Genomic DNA, 18,252 nt, shown 5'->3' with positions numbered 1-18,252 from the left:
TTGGTGTGATGGCGGCTGCTGAGTCTCTGAGGAATTTGGAGGGGATGTTGTCATGGCCAGTGGCCTTGTTAGGTTGGAGGGCGCTCAGTTTATTGAGTACCTCATCTGTTGTTACCATTTCCAGCTTGAAGTCGTCCTTGCGGACCCCTAGGTTTTTGTAGTAAGCTACTATGTGTTCTACCCCATAAAGCCCTGAGTGGGAGGGTAGTTTGTTTACCAGTGTTGTGGCTATGTTTGTGAAGAAAATGTTTAAGTAATTGGCTACATCCAGCTTGTCTGTGATGAGCGTGTTGTCAGTTTTTATGTTTATGTTTGAGAATCTGGTTTTAAGTTTTTTACTGCATCCTAGTTGATTATTGAGTAATTTCCAAAGTTCACGTGGTTTGTTTTTGTTTTCCTCAGTTTTGTCATTGATGAAATTCTTTTTTGCAGTTTTGATCATGGAGTTTACGTCGTTTCTTAGTACGTAGTACTGTAGTACTGACATAACCTTGAGAATGTGTGAATCTACACACACACACACACACACACACACACACACACACACACACACACACACACACACACACACACACACACACACACACACACACACACACACACACACACACACACAGGAAGATAAATACACACAGAGCTGTATTAATAGTAAAGAGAGGTGAGGGGTCGGCGTTGTGTCTGTCTGAGCTTCCTGTGGAGGATGGGGGTGTTATAACCAGCAGCAGGGGACTCTCCCACTAGACAGCTTTAGCTAGTTTATTGTTTATTGTTTATTGTTTATTAAAAAGGATCCTCATTAGCTGATGCCAATGGCACCAGCTAGTCTTTCTGGGGTCCGAGGTGCCACATATCAATATATATACATACAAATATACATACGCACGCGCACACGCACGCGCACATATATACGTACTGTATGCACACATACATATACACGTATACATACATATACATATATATATACACACACACTATATACATACATACATATACACACACACACACACACACACACACACACACACACACACACACACACACACGCACACACACACATTCAGTATATACACAATACAACAACCTAACTTATTACAATCATCCAAAAAAGACATCATACAAAAGAAAGAAAAAAACAATATTGCACATGAAAGATGAAGAGCTACTGTAATGCTCGCCTGTAACGGTGAAACACTGTCAGTTACTATGGTAACAGGAGTTGTGAGGCCCGTGAGGTATACTATAATTCTAGGAGAGTACTCTGCATTGTTCTATACATCTGCTACTGGCTGAAGTCACCCGATCAAAGTAAAAAGACGGCGGCCGGCGGAATAATAATCATAGGCAAGAATGCAGAGCTCTAATAAAAGTATATGCATTTTATTTGCATACTAGACTAATGGTTTGGTTCCTGAGTCGTTCACTATTGACAAGATACGACCTGGGAATTCCATAAAAAATTATCAAACAACTCTGAATTACTTCTGTCTAATCTGCAGTTTGTCTGCTGGCATCAGGATGCTCTGCTGGTTTCGTCTCAGAGTCAGTTGCAGGGGTATGGTGTCTCTCGTCCACCGTGTGGTCCATTCGTCTGTCGTCCGTTTCATCTGTCGTTTCATCTCTCGGCGGGTTCGCTATTTAAAAAACCTAAACCACACCTCTCGGCCCCCTGTCGGATGATGCAGGGGCTAGAAGGCATGGCTTGCTCTTGACCAATTGAATTCTAGTCGGTGGCCATTTTGGGTCTCTGGTTTCAAGATAGCACCAACTAGGGGTTGATTTGAATTCCAAAGAGGAGGGTTTTGTCCGTTGGAATTTAAGCCATAGAAGTTTGACAGGATGCTTTAAATATGGTTTTGTCTATTTTTTGGTATCTTGAAACCTAGATATTATTCTCTAGTTTATCTAAACCTCCTATGTCAGTCTTTACAAAATGTTCCTAGTACGTTTTAAACATAATTGATCCTAATTGAGTCCTTAATTTAATATAAGAAGTATTTGAATATTCCAATCTATTGCTTACTCTATTTGTTACTTGCCTAGGTGTAGGCTAAACTACTTTTTCAATCTGTTTTAGGTTCTAAACACCCTATTTTGCTTAACTTAGTTTCCCGCTAGTAATAGTCTTAAATATTAGTTCTAAATGAACTAGAATCTTATTTCTTTAACAATGATGTGGTTCTCCTATTTTATTAATGTTTTTTAGCGGGTAAGCCAGAGTTTGATCCAATATTCACCCTTTCTCTTTGTCTCCCAAAAATGGAGGGAAAGTCTACATGTGGCTTTAGCAGTTGGCCTGTTTCCTTAACTTTCTTTGAGGCTGGTCATAAACCCCTCCCGTCCTTGTACCCCTGCGTTTCTCTGTACATTTTCAAGGCAACTTTACTCATCCGTCACAATTTATCGAGGTCAGGCTGACAGAACCTCATTTAAAGTGGTTTCACAATCTGTTTTAGTATCTGCTCTAAGTTACCTTATCAGCTAAAGTGACCAGTGTTCCTGTCTAACTCAACTACAGTTTTGCTCCATTGGTCTCTTGTGCCCACTTCAGTATCCTCCAATATTATATTTTATTCTATTTGATGTTATCTAGCATATCCATTTGTAATGATTAGTTACTTTTCCTAAGATAATCTATTGAATATTTAGTATGCTTTTAACCTTTTGCAATATGTTTTTGGGGAGATATAAAAATACAACTGAAGGCTTCCTTTTTACCACTTACAGCAAACATCGTCCAGTAGTGTAGAATAGGGGAAAATCATGTTTTATTTTAGATAATATACCACATTACCTTTGAGAGAAGCCGATATTTGTTCGGGAAACTCCACCTCTACGTGAGAAAGAAACACCTCCTCCACTGGTTCCTTAGTCAGGTCTGAGAAGGAGATCTAGACGGCAACAAAAGAAAGTAGCTCTGAATGTTAAATGGCTCCATTTATTATGCACATATTCTCACCACATATCTCAAATCATCCATGAGTTTAAAATATGTCCTCCAGCAATGGAATCCTTGTGTTATTTTGATTACACTACAGCTCAATGCAATTATGTAGATGAAAAATAGTGATTGCTATTTTTTCATCTCCATCATTTAATTGAGCTATAACACACAATGATTAAGTAGAAGACACATTAAACAATGAATTAACTCTCAGTAACAGTTCTCATGAAATGCCAAACTAAACTAATGTGGGCAAAACCGTTTACAGTTTTGGGATCTGTGTGAGATTATGTGCAAAAATAAATCAGCATTGTTTTTCTGTGAAGTGGCCCTTTAAGTATTAAGTTGTTCTGGATGTTCTATAAATCGGTTTGTATATGTGTATACGTATATATACACTTTTCCGTGTGATGCTGTCTACCTCAACAGATGCTGTACAGTCACACAACCTGACAAACATTCTTGAAACACCAGATCATTTCCAAATCTTTATAGAGGATGTACAGGTGTTATCCACCATGGGGGAGGTGGTGGCCTAAACTGTACAAATGGAATAGAATAGAATTGAAATACTTTATTCATCCCGGGGGAGATTTGGCACTACAAATCGCTCACAGTAAACAGTAAACATTTAGGTAGACAAATAAGAATAAAAATAAGACTACGAATAAAATACGGTCCGGGATATACATTTTCTATGAATATATAGAATATACAGTAAAAATATACTGAAATATACAGTAAGTGTATACAGTAAAAGTGTAAAATTGTACAATGCCGGTTTAAAAGTAAAAGTAAAAGTCCAGGAAGATAGTACTTGTTATGTTTGTTGTTTCCAGTATTCCTAACTAGGAATAAACAGGCTAGGCTAGGGTTTCTTTACTGGCTTTTATTTACGTTGTCTATCCGTACATCAAGGCACTCTCTCTCTTGTGCATCCGTACATCAAGCACTCTTCCTGTACCCCGGTCCTCGGTCCGGGTACTACCACAACAGGGCGGAACCAATCTTAAGTATTATAATAACAACACATCTTCCCTTCTTTTAAACAGAAACAACTTGTTCTTTTCCTGTAGTCGTCTATAATAAAACGTTCGTTTCCGACTGTTCTTAAACCTGTACATTCCAATAATAAACATACATTTTAAACATGAACGTATGCATTCAAACAATAAGCATATGCATCAAATCTTTCTTTACAATCCTCTTTTTATTTTTTATTTTTTTACATTTTCTTTTTCATTTAACCTTCATCATCAAGTGTCCTCTTTTCTTTACCCTATCCACGTCCACAGTCCACATGCCTTTCAGCACTGTGCAATAAGTCTCTCAGGAGGTTTAACAGTCCTTTTAGGCCTGCAGCAGGTCTCAGAGGGCGTGCTGCCCCCTTTTGGCATGACAGAGTCACTGCGGTCTGGGGAACTCTGACAAAACTGCTCACTCCTGGGAGCATCTAACACCTCTGCAGTGCTTCGTTGTTGAGAGTCTGTCTCTGGGACTGTCACCTGTGGTCTCAAATCCACACGGTTTCGTCTCAGAGAAGCACCATGGTCTGTCTGGATCTGGTATGAGCGTGGTGAAACTTCTCTTTGCACGCGTCCTCCTTGTCTCCATGTGCCTGTTGTGTGATCCAGGATACGGACTGTATCGCCTGGCTTGAGGCTTGGTAAGTGTTTTGCCTTCTTGTCATGTTGCAATTTGTGTTTCTCTTTTTGTTCTTGTTTCCTTGAGCTGATTTTGTGCGCTCCTTCTGGTGTCAACAGGTTCTCATGGATAGGAAGGTTAGTGCGTAAGCGCCTTCCCATCAGCATCTGGGCTGGGGACAAACCATTTTCCAATGGGGCACTCCTGTATATCATCAGACTCCTCTGGAACTCCTCCTGTCCATCTTGAGCCTTCTTCATGAGGGCCTTGACGATCTTGACAGAACTCTCTGCGAGCCCATTGGATCTCGGGTAGTTCGGGCTTGAGGTGGCGTGGTGAAAACCCCAGTCCTCTGCAAACGAAGCAAACTCGCTGCTGGAAAACTGTGGCCCATTATCTGAAAACAGCTCACAGGGAACTCCATGTCTCGCGAAGACTGTTTTCAGGTAGGCTATGACTGTTTTGCTGGATGTTGACTGCAGTGTTACAACTTCCGGGTAGTTGGAGTAGTAATCTGTGACTACAATGTTGCTTTTACCGTTACTGTAACTGAGGGGTACAATTCCCTGACTGTATTACTAGATATGATACTTACTACCACTACCTTTGTACTTAATATTCGGCCACCCAGTACTCGGCATAAATATATTATGATGAACACTGTCACGTAGATGAAACGGATCCAACACAAATGTACGAATTAGAAATAGGTCTTTATTTCTACACAGCGATGGTGTGTAGAGCAAGCACTTAATCAAATCAATCACATTTATGAATGGGAATTAGTATGCACTTTTATGGCAAGAGTATTCGTCGGTATATCAACAGAGAATGTCCAATCTCTGAAGGCGCAGGCGGCACACACACGACCTGGAATAGTTAAGGAATAACAGCAATGATACTTTAATGATTACAGACTGGATACACTAGGGGGGGTTAATCCGGTCGCTTGTAAGCCGACAGGAGTAGGAAGGGGGGGGGGGTAGAGTCCGGCTGCCTCATCCGGCCAAGGGTATCCCAGGTGAACCCACTGTAGTGCCGTTCAATGCGCCGGCGATCCTTGGACCACAGATGAAAGCAGGTGGACTCTCTGTGAGCCGGCTCTCTCCGGTCCACGGGGGAGAGACGTGAAGCGACCTCGTCTTGCAGAGCGTCTCCTCACCTTGCGTCCTCTCCAGGGGGGGGGGGGGGTTCCAACACACGGCAGTGTCGGGGGTCTTTATCCATGGAATAATCAACGTATACAAAGCATAATCCGTGCCTGGGAAGGCGGGCTGTCGTCGGTAGAATAATCCGGTATACAGGTCCACTCGCTCGTCGGCTCTGGGGCTCCTCGGGTGCAATCTCACATGGGGTCGATCAGCCTGGATAAGCAGCCAGTTTTCTGCCCGAAACGATGGGGTGCTGACTACGGTAGTATTCTCACCGCACGAAGCACTATATATTAACAGACTATTATTAGCTTAATAGACTACGTCCAACTCGACGATATAGTGCCAAATATGACTATTCAAATATTAATATACACGATGTCTCAATACCGATGGTAGGCCGAACTTGGCCTTACTCCCACACGTGGCGTCGCGGGGAGGCTTTACGTCTGTCACTCTATTGGAGGGTAAGAAACTGGACTGAAAAGGGAAGTCCTACTTTAGTAGCGCAGTATATATACGCACTATGAACAAATAGTCCCATTAGTGGTGCGGTAGCCAGATTCCTACGCGGAACTAGGACTTGTTCGTACATGTTGAGCGGTACGTTTGAACTGGGTCTGGGGGGTATGGCAGCCTGGCACCAATGTCTCGACCAATAGTAGAATGGAGACTATTATGGGATGTTCAGTAGGCTAGAATGGATATTCAATGCATATTGTACAAGGAATATACAAGGGATATCAAGGAATATTAGAGAATATACAAATACAATTAAATATATATATATAATAAATATATATATTCGGTTTAATCTGGCCCTTCACAACAGCCACCCCCTGATTGGTCCCAGACCTAATCAGTTAAGCAGAGACAGATTAATCACGTTGTCTATTTACACATAAGGGTTTGCTGTAGGGGTCAGTCAACTTCACAAAGTCATAGGGTTATAGGGTCATGGTCATCATCGATTGTGTCTGGGAGTCGGGGCAGTTCTATGAGCCTCGCCACGGGACGGGTGTAAGTGCGACCCTGGACGAGCACTTCAGCTGCTCGGACCTTGCCGTCGGCACCGGTGATCACTTTGCTTACGCGGCCGGCCGGCCACATAGCTCTGGGCAGTGATTGATCAATAATCATGACGACTGTTCCTTCTGTCAAATTGTCTCTCTCCTTTACCCACTTCTGGCGGGTCTGTAGAGACGGTAGGTAGTGCAGTAGGAAACTGCTCCAAAACTTGTCGGCTAATACTTGGCTGTACCTCCACATTCGTCGGCCGTTCGCTTCTTCAGGCCGGTACATTGTCTGGGGTAATGCAGGATCTAGCCGCCCCATCAGGAGTGTGTTGGGGTCTGCGGAGATAACAGTGCTCAATCCACAGAACACAGGCTTCTTATTCTCAGCCTCCTCCTGACTGGCTTTCCTCGGGATAGGCGTGGGCCACTCTCCTTCCGGGAGCTTTAGGAATGCTGGGCCGTCACTGTAGACATTGCGACGGGTGAGGTCATCTAGGGGCATTCCCCGGGTGATGACGTCAGCTGGGTTCTGTTTTGTATCAACGTAGCGCCACTCTGTTTCTCCGGTTAACTCTTCGGTTAAGTCTTGAATCTCGGTGACTCTGACTCCCACGAAGACTTTGTACTTGCATGAGTCCGATTTGATCCAGGCGAGTACTGTCGTGGAATCTGACCACAGGATTGTTCTAGACACCGGTATGGTGAGCTCACGTTGGATGAGCGTGGCTAGGTGCGCTCCGGCTAGGGCTGCGCAGAGCTCTAGGCGTGGGATAGATTGTTGCTTGCGTGGGGCTATTCTCGAGCGGGCGAGGACAAATGCTGTGTAGATCTCTCCCCCCCTTTCTTGGGCCCGCAAATAGGCTACTGATCCGTATGCGACCTCTGAGGCGTCACTGAAGACGTGTAAGTCCATCTTACATGTCTCTGGCCTCACCGTGGGTGGGAAGTAGCTTCGGCGCATATTAACGCCTGGGAGTGAGTGGAGCTCCATCTCCCACTCTCTCCAGGTGGATGCAAGGTGTGCGGGAATGGGGTCGTCCCAGCCCTGGTCCTGGTCCCACAATGCTCGTACAATCATTTTTGCCCTGGTGGTGTACGGTAGAATACATCCTAGCGGGTCATATTGTCGGGCGAGTGTTGTGTACACACTCCGTCTGGTGGTCGGCGCCGCCGCCGGCCTTCCCTGGTCCGTAGTCAGGGGCTTGTGTCTGTAGTGAAGCGAATCTGTTTTGAATCGCCACACCAATCCCAGGGTCATCTCCTGGGCTTCTCCCGGGATTGTAGCCATCCAGGTCTCGCTGCTGGCTGCCTTGTCCTCGGAGGAGAGGCTGCGCAGTACTTGCGGATCGCTGCTGGCCCACTGCCTGAGATCAAAGCCGCCTTTGATCAATGAGGCGCGGAGTTTAATCAGGAGAGCCTCGGCTTCTTCCTGGGTTGAAAGGCTTTGTAGACAGTTGTCTACGTAGAAGCTGTTCTTTACGCTGTGTCGGACCTCTTCGTCCGCTGCTGGGTCCTCTGCTACATGTTTCTGTAGTGCAAATGTAGCACAGCAGGGGCTGCACGTCGTTCCGAAGGGGAGGACTTCCCACTGGTAGATGGCTGGGTGCTCATCTCCTGGCTTCTCTCTCCATAGGAACCGTAACAGGGGCTTGTCCTCCTCTACTAATCTCACCTGCAGGAACATTCCTTTAATGTCCCCGCTGATGGCCACCTTTTCCTGGCGGAAGCGGAGTAGAACGCCGAGTAGGGAGGGGCCGAGTGTGGGACCGGGCAGTAACTCTTTATTCAGATTTTGGGATCCGATCTGGTAGCTGCAGTTAAATACTATGCGGTCTTTACCGTTGTGATGGACCTTGTGGTGAGGCACGTACCACGATTCAGTGGTCTGGTCAGCCACTTTAATGTCCATCTTTGTGACGTGTCCCGCTGTGATGAGCTTCTCAATCTCAGCGCGGTATACACTCTCTTGGGCGGGGTTCTTGGCTAAGCGCCGCTCCGTGTTCAGCAGGTACCGTTCTGTGGCGTCTGTCTTGGCGTGGAAAGTAGGCATTCCTTCTCGCCGCAGGAGTGGCGTGGCGTATCTCAACACGCCGTTGACCGGGACTCTCTTGGTCCCTGTCTCGAGGAGGTGAATGGCGTAAATGTCATCTTTAGAGCGAATGTCTTTCTTTCCGTTCTTAAAGGGCATTTGTTTCAAGGTCCATAACCGCTCTACGTGTTGCAGGAGTGCGGTTTCTCCCTCTGTGACTCGGGAGTGGAGACATCTAGTGGCTGTACTTCGGTTGAGAGATTTGGCGAGCGGGCCTTGGAGAGTCCATCCCAAACGGGTCTCGACTGCTGCAGGACAGCCTCGGGGTCCGGTATGAACCCGGTCTATCGGGACAATGAGGTCTGCATGGTCGGAGCCTATCAACAGGGTCGGCATAGCATTGTCTATGAGCGGGATCGGTAACTTGCGCAGATGTGCATATTTCTCCATCAGCTTGGCGACGGGGTATGTGTACCGCGACAGTCCTATTTCTTGGCTGGTGAAAGCGTCTGTAATCTGGTACCGTCGCTCAGGCTGGCCGCTTGCTGCGATAGAGAATGAGACATTCTCGCCCTTTATCGTCTTCAAATCTCGTCTTATTGTCCGAATTGTCATTTGGGTTTCGCTTCCCCGCAGCCCTAGCTGGGCCGCAGCGGAGGCGAGCAGAAGGGTCTTCTCTGACCCGTCATCGAGGACGGCGTAAGTGTCCAGGACTTTATTCTGGTAGCTTAGTGTCACACGCACTACTTTTAGGAGTACTCGGGCTCCACTGCTGCTGGCGGGATCGATGTACATGACGCTCGCTTTGCTGCTGGATGGTGCGGGTGAAGGGCGCCGTCTGTTACTGTCGTGAAGTATGTCCAGATGGGCTCCATCGCACTTGGTGCACCTTTTCTTTAAGCGGCATTCGGCTGCCATGTGTGAGCGCGCACAGCGAAAACAGCGCTTGTTGGACTTTATCCATTGACTTGCTTCCTCCGCGTTCAGCTTGGGGAAGGAGTCACATTGCGCTAGCCAGTGTTCTTTCTCACAGTAGGGGCACACTATCTTCCACTTCTCCGTTCTGGAGGGGGTACTGTGGCTCCTGCTGCTCGGTACTGACTCCGATTGGTGCATCACAGTCACCGATCTTCTTCCATCATTTAGTCGTCTGGTTCCTTCTCTGGAGCCAGGGGTGCTCCGTCCGAATGTATCTAGCCGTAGGCTGCTGACTTCTCTCGCCAGGAAGTCTGCTAGATCGAGGAGGTTCGGTTCGGGGCCATTCGGGTCTCGGTGATCTCTCTGCCGCCTAAAACGCTCCTGTCGAGCGGGCGGCAGCTTCTCCAAGATCCTTTCCACATTTGAGTTGGCGTAAAGTTCATGCCTCCCCTTCTCTCTCTGCGCTCCCAACATCCCTACCAGGGACTGCACTCTGATGGACAGGTCGTCCAGTGCTCGATTGTCTATTGCTGGGGGTAAGCGGTCGATGTGTCGGATCTCCTGGATCACGTAATCCCATATGCGCCCATACCTCTGGTCCAATGCTACCAGCGCTGCTGTGTATGGGGTGGTGGAAGTCGCGTAGGCGAGCGCTATATTATGTGCGCGGGGTACCTTTAAGTGCTTCAGTAGGATGGCGTATTTATGGCGTTCATCCAATACATCCACCAACATGGTCTCCAGACACATGCGGAGTTCTGTATACTGGGCCCGGTTCTCTTGGGTGAAGTCGGGTACCATAGGCGTGCCAATGTATGACGCTGACTGTGGATACATCGGCGAGCGTTGGGGGAGAGGCCTCCTAGGCGAGTCTCCTCCCGCTCCTTGGTATGGGCTGGTGCCGGCAGTGTACCATGGCCCGCTTGTCCAGGTGCTGTTCCTTGGTGCGGGTCGTGCGTCGTGCTCACCCGTGTATAGAGTCGGGGGTCTGTAGCGCAGCTCCGCGGGAGTATAGCCTGGGCTGTACCGGACCTCCTGGTCCGGTAGAGTACTGTGCTGTCGTCGGGCGTGGTTCTCCTCCTCTTCCTCTTCGTCTTCAGTTAGGTCATCCAGTGCTTGTAGTCTCTGGTTTAGCCTCTCCACAGGATATGCTGCTCCTTCCCGGTTGCTAGGTCTCGCTTGGACCGGTGGGGGGAGGTGGTCTGTGGGGGGTATAGACCTCGTCTGTTGGTCAAGTTCAGGGTTGTTTACTCGGCTAGGGGATGCCGCCCTGGAGGTGTGTCTAGACGAGTTCCTGGAGCCTCTGGCGGAGGGAGAGGGTGTTGTCCGTCTGATCAGCTGTTCTATTAGTTGCGCTTGCTGTCTGTCGCGCTCTGCGTCCCGTAGAGCACCAGCAGCTGCTCGCTGGCTGTCTGCTCGGTCTCGGGCCACATTCTCTTCCCTCTGAATGCGTCTTATTTCTAGACGTATATGCTCTTCTTCGCTCCGCTGCTGGATCTGCAGTCGGTCGCGTTCAGCAGCGGCGTTCAGGCTGATGAGGAAGGCCTGCTGTAGGGTCCTCTCTGCCTCGCTGGGAGAAGGCGGTTGTGTAGGGGAGCCTTCCCTCGGGGTACTCCTTGCGGAGCCTTGGAGCTCTATCTCCACGGTGCTCTCCCCGTCTTCTTCCGTGCCGAGTTCTCTCTCTGTAGCGTTGTATTCCTCCCGGGACTCATCGGGGACTACTTCTTCAGTACTGGCGGGGTGTGAAGTCATGTCTGGTTCCCACTGGTCCCCACCGTGAACTTGGTCAGTTACATTAGAACCCGTAGGGGCCTCTATGGTCGGGGTAGTCTGGGCGTTGGGGTTAGACATACTTTTACTTTCTAGTTTTACCGCGTTTACTGTTAGTAGAAGACTAGGTTGTTGACTGACAGCGTAAGCCTCTAAGTACTGAGGGAGCCGTCGTTCGCGCTGCGGGCGTTGGTTAGGAGGATCGTTTCGTGGAGTGTTCATCATAGGCCATTTCAATATTAATAACACTATATTAATATTACACTAATTACCCTCCGGCTCGAAGGACCAATTGTAACTGAGGGGTACAATTCCCTGACTGTATTACTAGATATGATACTTACTACCACTACCTTTGTACTTAATATTCGGCCACCCAGTACTCGGCATAAATATATTATGATGAACACTGTCACGTAGATGAAACGGATCCAACACAAATGTACGAATTAGAAATAGGTCTTTATTTCTACACAGCGATGGTGTGTAGAGCAAGCACTTAATCAAATCAATCACATTTATGAATGGGAATTAGTATGCACTTTTATGGCAAGAGTATTCGTCGGTATATCAAGAGAGAATGTCCAATCTCTGAAGGCGCAGGCGGCACACACACGACCTGGAATAGTTAAGGAATAACAGCAATGATACTTTAATGATTACAGACTGGATACACTAGGGGGGGTTAATCCGGTCGCTTGTAAGCCGACAGGAGTAGGAAGGGGGGGGGGGGGTAGAGTCCGGCTGCCTCATCCGGCCAAGGGTATCCCAGGTGAACCCACTGTAGTGCCGTTCAATGCGCCGGCGATCCTTGGACCACAGATGAAAGCAGGTGGACTCTCTGTGAGCCGGCTCTCTCCGGTCCACGGGGGAGAGACGTGAAGCGACCTCGTCTTGCAGAGCGTCTCCTCACCTTGCGTCCTCTCCAGGGGGGGGGGGGTTCCAACACACGGCAGTGTCGGGGGTCTTTATCCATGGAATAATCAACGTATACAAAGCATAATCCGTGCCTGGGAAGGCGGGCTGTCGTCGGTAGAATAATCCGGTATACAGGTCCACTCGCTCGTCGGCTCTGGGGCTCCTCGGGTGCAATCTCACATGGGGTCGATCAGCCTGGATAAGCAGCCAGTTTTCTGCCCGAAACGATGGGGTGCTGACTACGGTAGTATTCTCACCGCACGAAGCACTATATAACAGACTATTATTAGCTTAATAGACTACGTCCAACTCGACGATATAGTGCCAAATATGACTATTCAAATATTAATATACACGATGTCTCAATACCGATGGTAGGCCGAACTTGGCCTTACTCCCACACGTGGCGTCGCGGGGAGGCTTTACGTCTGTCACTCTATTGGAGGGTAAGAAACTGGACTGAAAAGGGAAGTCCTACTTTAGTAGCGCAGTATATATACGCACTATGAACAAATAGTCCCATTAGTGGTGCGGTAGCCAGATTCCTACGCGGAACTAGGACTTGTTCGTACATGTTGAGCGGTACGTTTGAACTGGGTCTGGGGGGTATGGCAGCCTGGCACCAAGGTCTCGACCAATAGTAGAATGGAGACTATTATGGGATGTTCAGTAGGCTAGAATGGATATTCAATGCATATTGTACAAGGAATATACAAGGGATATCAAGGAATATTAGAGAATATACAAATACAATTAAATATATATATATAATAAATATATATATTCGGTTTAATCTGGCCCTTCACAACAGTTACAGTCAAACAAATCGACTCCGACCTTCTGGTACGGGCGATCAGGTACAGGGTGGGGCATGAGCGGCTCTGCTTGTTGTTTAGACCTGTAGGTGAGACATATTTCACATGCAGCTGTGGTGTGGCTGATGTCTTGGTTGAGTCTTGGCCAGTACATTACTTCACGCGCTCTACGTTTACATTTTTCCTCACCCAAATGTCCCTCATGCACTTTCTGCAGCATTTCCTTGCGCATGGATGCCGGGATGACAAACTTGCTTCCTTTGAAAACAATTTCATTAGCAACTGAGAGCTCTGATCTGCATGCCCAGTAATCTTGGATCTGACCCGGGCATTCACGCTTTTGCTCAGGCCACCCTTTCAGTATGGTCTTCTTGAGCTCTTTCATTGTGTCATCTAGTTCAGTTGCTTTCCTGATCTTCTCTGTTCGCTCAGCAGACACAGGAAGTGATGTGACAATCATGTCAACATAGGCTTGTATTTCTATGCTTTTCTGTTCATTTGGACTTTCCATTTTGTTGACTGTGCGTGAGAGCGTGTCAGCAGCAGACCACGTGAGCGGATCGGCGCGGCCGAGAAATCCGCTCTTCGCTCTTTAAAGCTTGGTCCGCTCCGCTAATCACTCATGTTGACCCCGCCCCCAAGTCGCTCTCCGCTCGCTCCCCGCTCACCTTGAATCGAGCGCTCCCCGCTCCCCGCGCCAGATCGCTCGGCAGTTTTTTTTCTTCTTTTTTTGGAGCATGGTGTAAATGAGCTCAAACTACAACAGTCTACACCCCCTGGGCCCCTTAACAATTGTTTGTATTGAGCCGCATTGTAATTGTAGCCATTCTGCAATGTTAAATAACGTTGTTTATCCATTCACTATCTCTATTAAGCGATGATAGGCTAGCCGAGCCACAATGCTATGGTCGCTGCCATTAACGTTAGCATGTAAGCTAACGTCAACAACAATGGCGTCGATATACTTTTTCTAACTGGAGTGAGTGTGGGCGTCTCTACAGTGACAAAGCCTGAACGAACAGCCTATCACAGGTTCACCCTTCTCATTGGTTGAAAATGGCCTTCATGTTTGTACATCGCCATCTGTTGCTTTGGCATTGTACTGCATGTATATATTACATCAGTGTTAAACCACTGTGAGCGGCCTGGAGTGGATTGGAGCGGAGGAGAACTCTCGCTCCGGACGTCGCGCCGACTCATTTTAAAACCCACTCCTCGCTCACGTCAAAACCGGCCGCTCCGCGCCCCGCGCCGCTCACGCTCCGATCCGCTCACATGCACTGGTCAGCAGTAAACATGAATTTTCCTGGTGTATAGACCATGTTCACATCATATTTCTGCAGTCTGATTGACAGTCGCTGAATCCTCAGAGGACAATCATTGAGGGGCTTGGCCATTATTGATACTAGGGGCTTGTGGTCTGTTTCCACTTCAAAAGCCTTTCCGTATATGTACTGATGGAAACGTTCACATGCATATGTGCTGGCTAAAAGTTCCTTTTCTATTTGTGCATATCTAACTTCAGCACTTGTCAATGCACCAGATGCGTAGGCTATGGGCTGCCAGCTGTTGTCATACATCTGTAGCAGTACTGCTCCTAGGCCGTACTGAGAAGCATCTGCCGATATCCTAGTGCTCCGTTCTGGGTCATAAAACTTGAGCACTGGTTCCTTGGTTAAGATCTCTTTCAGCATTTTGAAGCATTCTTCCTGCTCATGAGACCATTCCCACTCGTTCTTCTGCTCTAGAAGCCCTCTGAGTGGTGCTGACTGGGCAGACAACTGGGGGATAAACTTAGCCAAGTATGTGACCATTCCCAGAAATCTCCTCACATCTTCTTTGCTCTGTGGACGTTCCATGTTCACTATGGCTGACGTCTTCCTTGGATCCGGCTTGACACCTTGCTCTGAAATCACATCTCCCACAAAGGTAAGGCTTTTCACTGCAAACTCACACTTGTCTCGGTTTAATTTCAGATTGGACTTGCGTGTCAGATCCAGTACTTCCCTCAGCCGTGCATCATGTTCTTCTCTTGTGGATCCCCACACGATGATGTCATCCATCATGGTCTCCACTCCCTCTATGTGCTCATAGATCATATGGATTGTCTTGTGGTAAACTTTGGGCGCAGACAGAATACCGTAAGGTAAACGCAGAAAGCAAAACCTTCCTTCTGGTGTATTGAACGTGCACAGTTTTGAGCCTGCCTCATCCAGCTTCATCTGCCAGAAGCCTGTTGACGCATCCAGCTTGCTAAACCATTTAGCACCGGCAAACTGTGACATGATCTCTTCTCTTGTTGGAAGCTTGAAATGCTCACGCTTTATAGCCCTGTTTAGATCCCGTGGATCGAGACAGGTGCGTAGAGATCCATTTGTCTTCGTCAATACTACTAGTGAGCTCACCCAATCTGTTGGCTCATCTATTTTCTTTATGACGCCCATCTTCTCCATGCGGGCTAACTCCTTTTTGAGTTTGTCTCTCAGTGCAAATGGAATCTTTCTGCATGCATGCACTACAGGAGTCACTGTGTCATCCACACATATCTTGTGCTCACCAGGCAAGCATCCTAGTCCTTCAAAGACATCGCTGTACTCCTGCATGACTGCTTTGTGGTCTGTGCTAGTCTGGGAATTCACTACAAACACCCTCCTCACTAAGTCAAGCTTTTCACAGGTACTCAGACCTAGGATTGGCTGTACGCTCTTCTCTACTATGAGCACCTGTTTTCTGACTGGCAGAGAAAAACTTATATCTCTCAAAAGTGACATTTTTACTGGGCACAAAGTACTCCTCAAACTTTGTCACTAGCTCAGTCAATGTTATATTTCCCTCATCTATCTGAGAGCTGTTGTAAATATCCAATGCATCTTCTCCTATTACATGCAAAAATATAGCCGCTTTTCTGTTCTCATCTCCTCCCCCCGCCCCACTTGCAGCCAAGTAAATACTAAATCTCTGCTTAAATCTCTTCCAATTATCAGCAAGATTGCCACTGAACTGCATTGGTGTGGGAGGACTGAGCTTATCCATGACGGGAAACACTACGGGTGCAGGATTTTCTTGGTCTCCTTCTTGATTGGTTGAAACGTTTTCACTCACGTCGTTAGCTCGATCACTTTCACTTTCACTAGACATGCTCGCATGCTGATCCTCTCGCTAGCAGTGCGCACATTTGTGCCTTCGGAATCCAGCACATTCCTTCTTGACGTCGATTCAACTCCGCGTCGCCAGTTCCATTATCTGACACCATGTTATGTTTGTTGTTTCCAGTATTCCTAACTAGGAATAAACAGGCTAGGCTAGGGTTTCTTTACTGGCTTTTATTTACGTTGTCTATCCGTACATCAAGGCACTCTCTCTCTTGTGCATCCGTACATCAAGCACTCTTCCTGTACCCCGGTCCTCGGTCCGGGTACTACCACAACAGGGCGGAACCAATCTTATAATAACAACACATCTTCCCTTCTTTTAAACAGAAACAACTTGTTCTTTTCCTGTAGTCGTCTATAACAAAACGTTCGTTTCCGACTGTTCTTAAACCTGTACATTCCAATAATAAACATACATTTTAAACATGAACGTATGCATTCAAACAATAAGCATATGCATCAAATCTTTCTTTACAATCCTCTTTTTATTTTTAATTTTTTTACATTTTCTTTTTCATTTAACCTTCATCATCAAGTGTCCTCTTTTCTTTACCCTATCCACGTCCACAGTCCACATGCCTTTCAGCACTGTGCAATAAGTCTCTCAGGAGGTTTAACAGTCCTTTTAGGCCTGCAGCAGGTCTCAGAGGGCGTGCTGCCCCCTTTTGGCATGACAGAGTCACTGCGGTCTGGGGAACTCTGACAAAACTGCTCACTCCTGGGAGCATCTAACACCTCTGCAGTGCTTCGTTGTTGAGAGTCTGTCTCTGGGACTGTCACCTGTGGTCTCAAATCCACACGGTTTCGTCTCAGAGAAGCACCATGGTCTGTCTGGATCTGGTATGAGCGTGGTGAAACTTCTCTTTGCACGCGTCCTCCTTGTCTCCATGTGCCTGTTGTGTGATCCAGGATACGGACTGTATCGCCTGGCTTGAGGCTTGGTAAGTGTTTTGCCTTCTTGTCATGTTGCAATTTGTGTTTCTCTTTTTGTTCTTGTTTCCTTGAGCTGATTTTGTGCGCTCCTTCTGGTGTCAACAGGTTCTCATGGATAGGAAGGTTAGTGCGTAAGCGCCTTCCCATCAGCATCTGAGCTGGGGACAAACCATTTTCCAATGGGGCACTCCTGTATATCATCAGACTCCTCTGGAACTCCTCCTGTCCATCTTGAGCCTTCTTCATGAGGGCCTTGACGATCTTGACTGAACTCTCTGCGAGCCCATTGGATCTCGGGTAGTTCGGGCTTGAGGTGGCGTGGTGAAAACCCCAGTCCTCTGCAAACGAAGCAAACTCGCTGCTGGAAAACTGTGGCCCATTATCTGAAAACAGCTCACAGGGAACTCCATGTCTTGCGAAGACTGTTTTCAGGTAGGCTATGACTGTTTTGCTGGATGTTGACTGCAGTGTTACAACTTCCGGGTAGTTGGAGTAGTAATCTGTGACTACAATGTTGCTTTTACCTTTACAGTCAAACAAATCGACTCCGACCTTCTGGTACGGGCGATCAGGTACAGGGTGGGGCATGAGCGGCTCTGCTTGTTGTTTAGACCTGTAGGTGAGACATATTTCACATGCAGCTGTGGTGTGGCTGATGTCTTGGTTGAGTCTTGGCCAGTACATTACTTCACGCGCTCTACGTTTACATTTTTCCTCACCCAAATGTCCCTCATGCACTTTCTGCAGCATTTCCTTGCGCATGGATGCCGGGATGACAAACTTGCTTCCTTTGAAAACAATTTCATTAGCAACTGAGAGCTCTGATCTGCATGCCCAGTAATCTTGGATCTGACCCGGGCATTCACGCTTTTGCTCAGGCCACCCTTTCAGTATGGTCTTCTTGAGCTCTTTCATTGTGTCATCTAGTTCAGTTGCTTTCCTGATCTTCTCTGTTCGCTCAGCAG

The 18,252-nt window shown here is 47.3% G+C and overlaps 1 protein-coding gene across 2 annotated transcripts in view; it reads right to left on the bottom strand.

Moving 5' to 3' along the window:
* Nucleotides 1–18,252, bottom strand: part of pik3r6 (phosphoinositide-3-kinase regulatory subunit 6) — a 131,016-nt gene that overhangs the window by 20,405 nt on the left and 92,359 nt on the right. For both annotated transcript variants that reach the window (XM_084319386.1, XM_084319387.1), the window contains one exon: nt 2,792–2,888. In XM_084319386.1, coding sequence (XP_084175512.1) covers nt 2,792–2,888 — 97 coding nt within the window. The remainder of the gene's footprint in view (nt 1–2,791; nt 2,889–18,252) is intronic.

This window comes from Notolepis coatsorum (genome assembly GCF_963971535.1).
Source record: "Notolepis coatsorum genome assembly, chromosome: 7".
Lineage (NCBI taxonomy): Eukaryota > Metazoa > Chordata > Actinopteri > Aulopiformes > Paralepididae > Notolepis > Notolepis coatsorum.
Note: the sequence above shows the minus strand (reverse complement) of the source record. Positions and strands in the feature narration are given on the sequence as shown.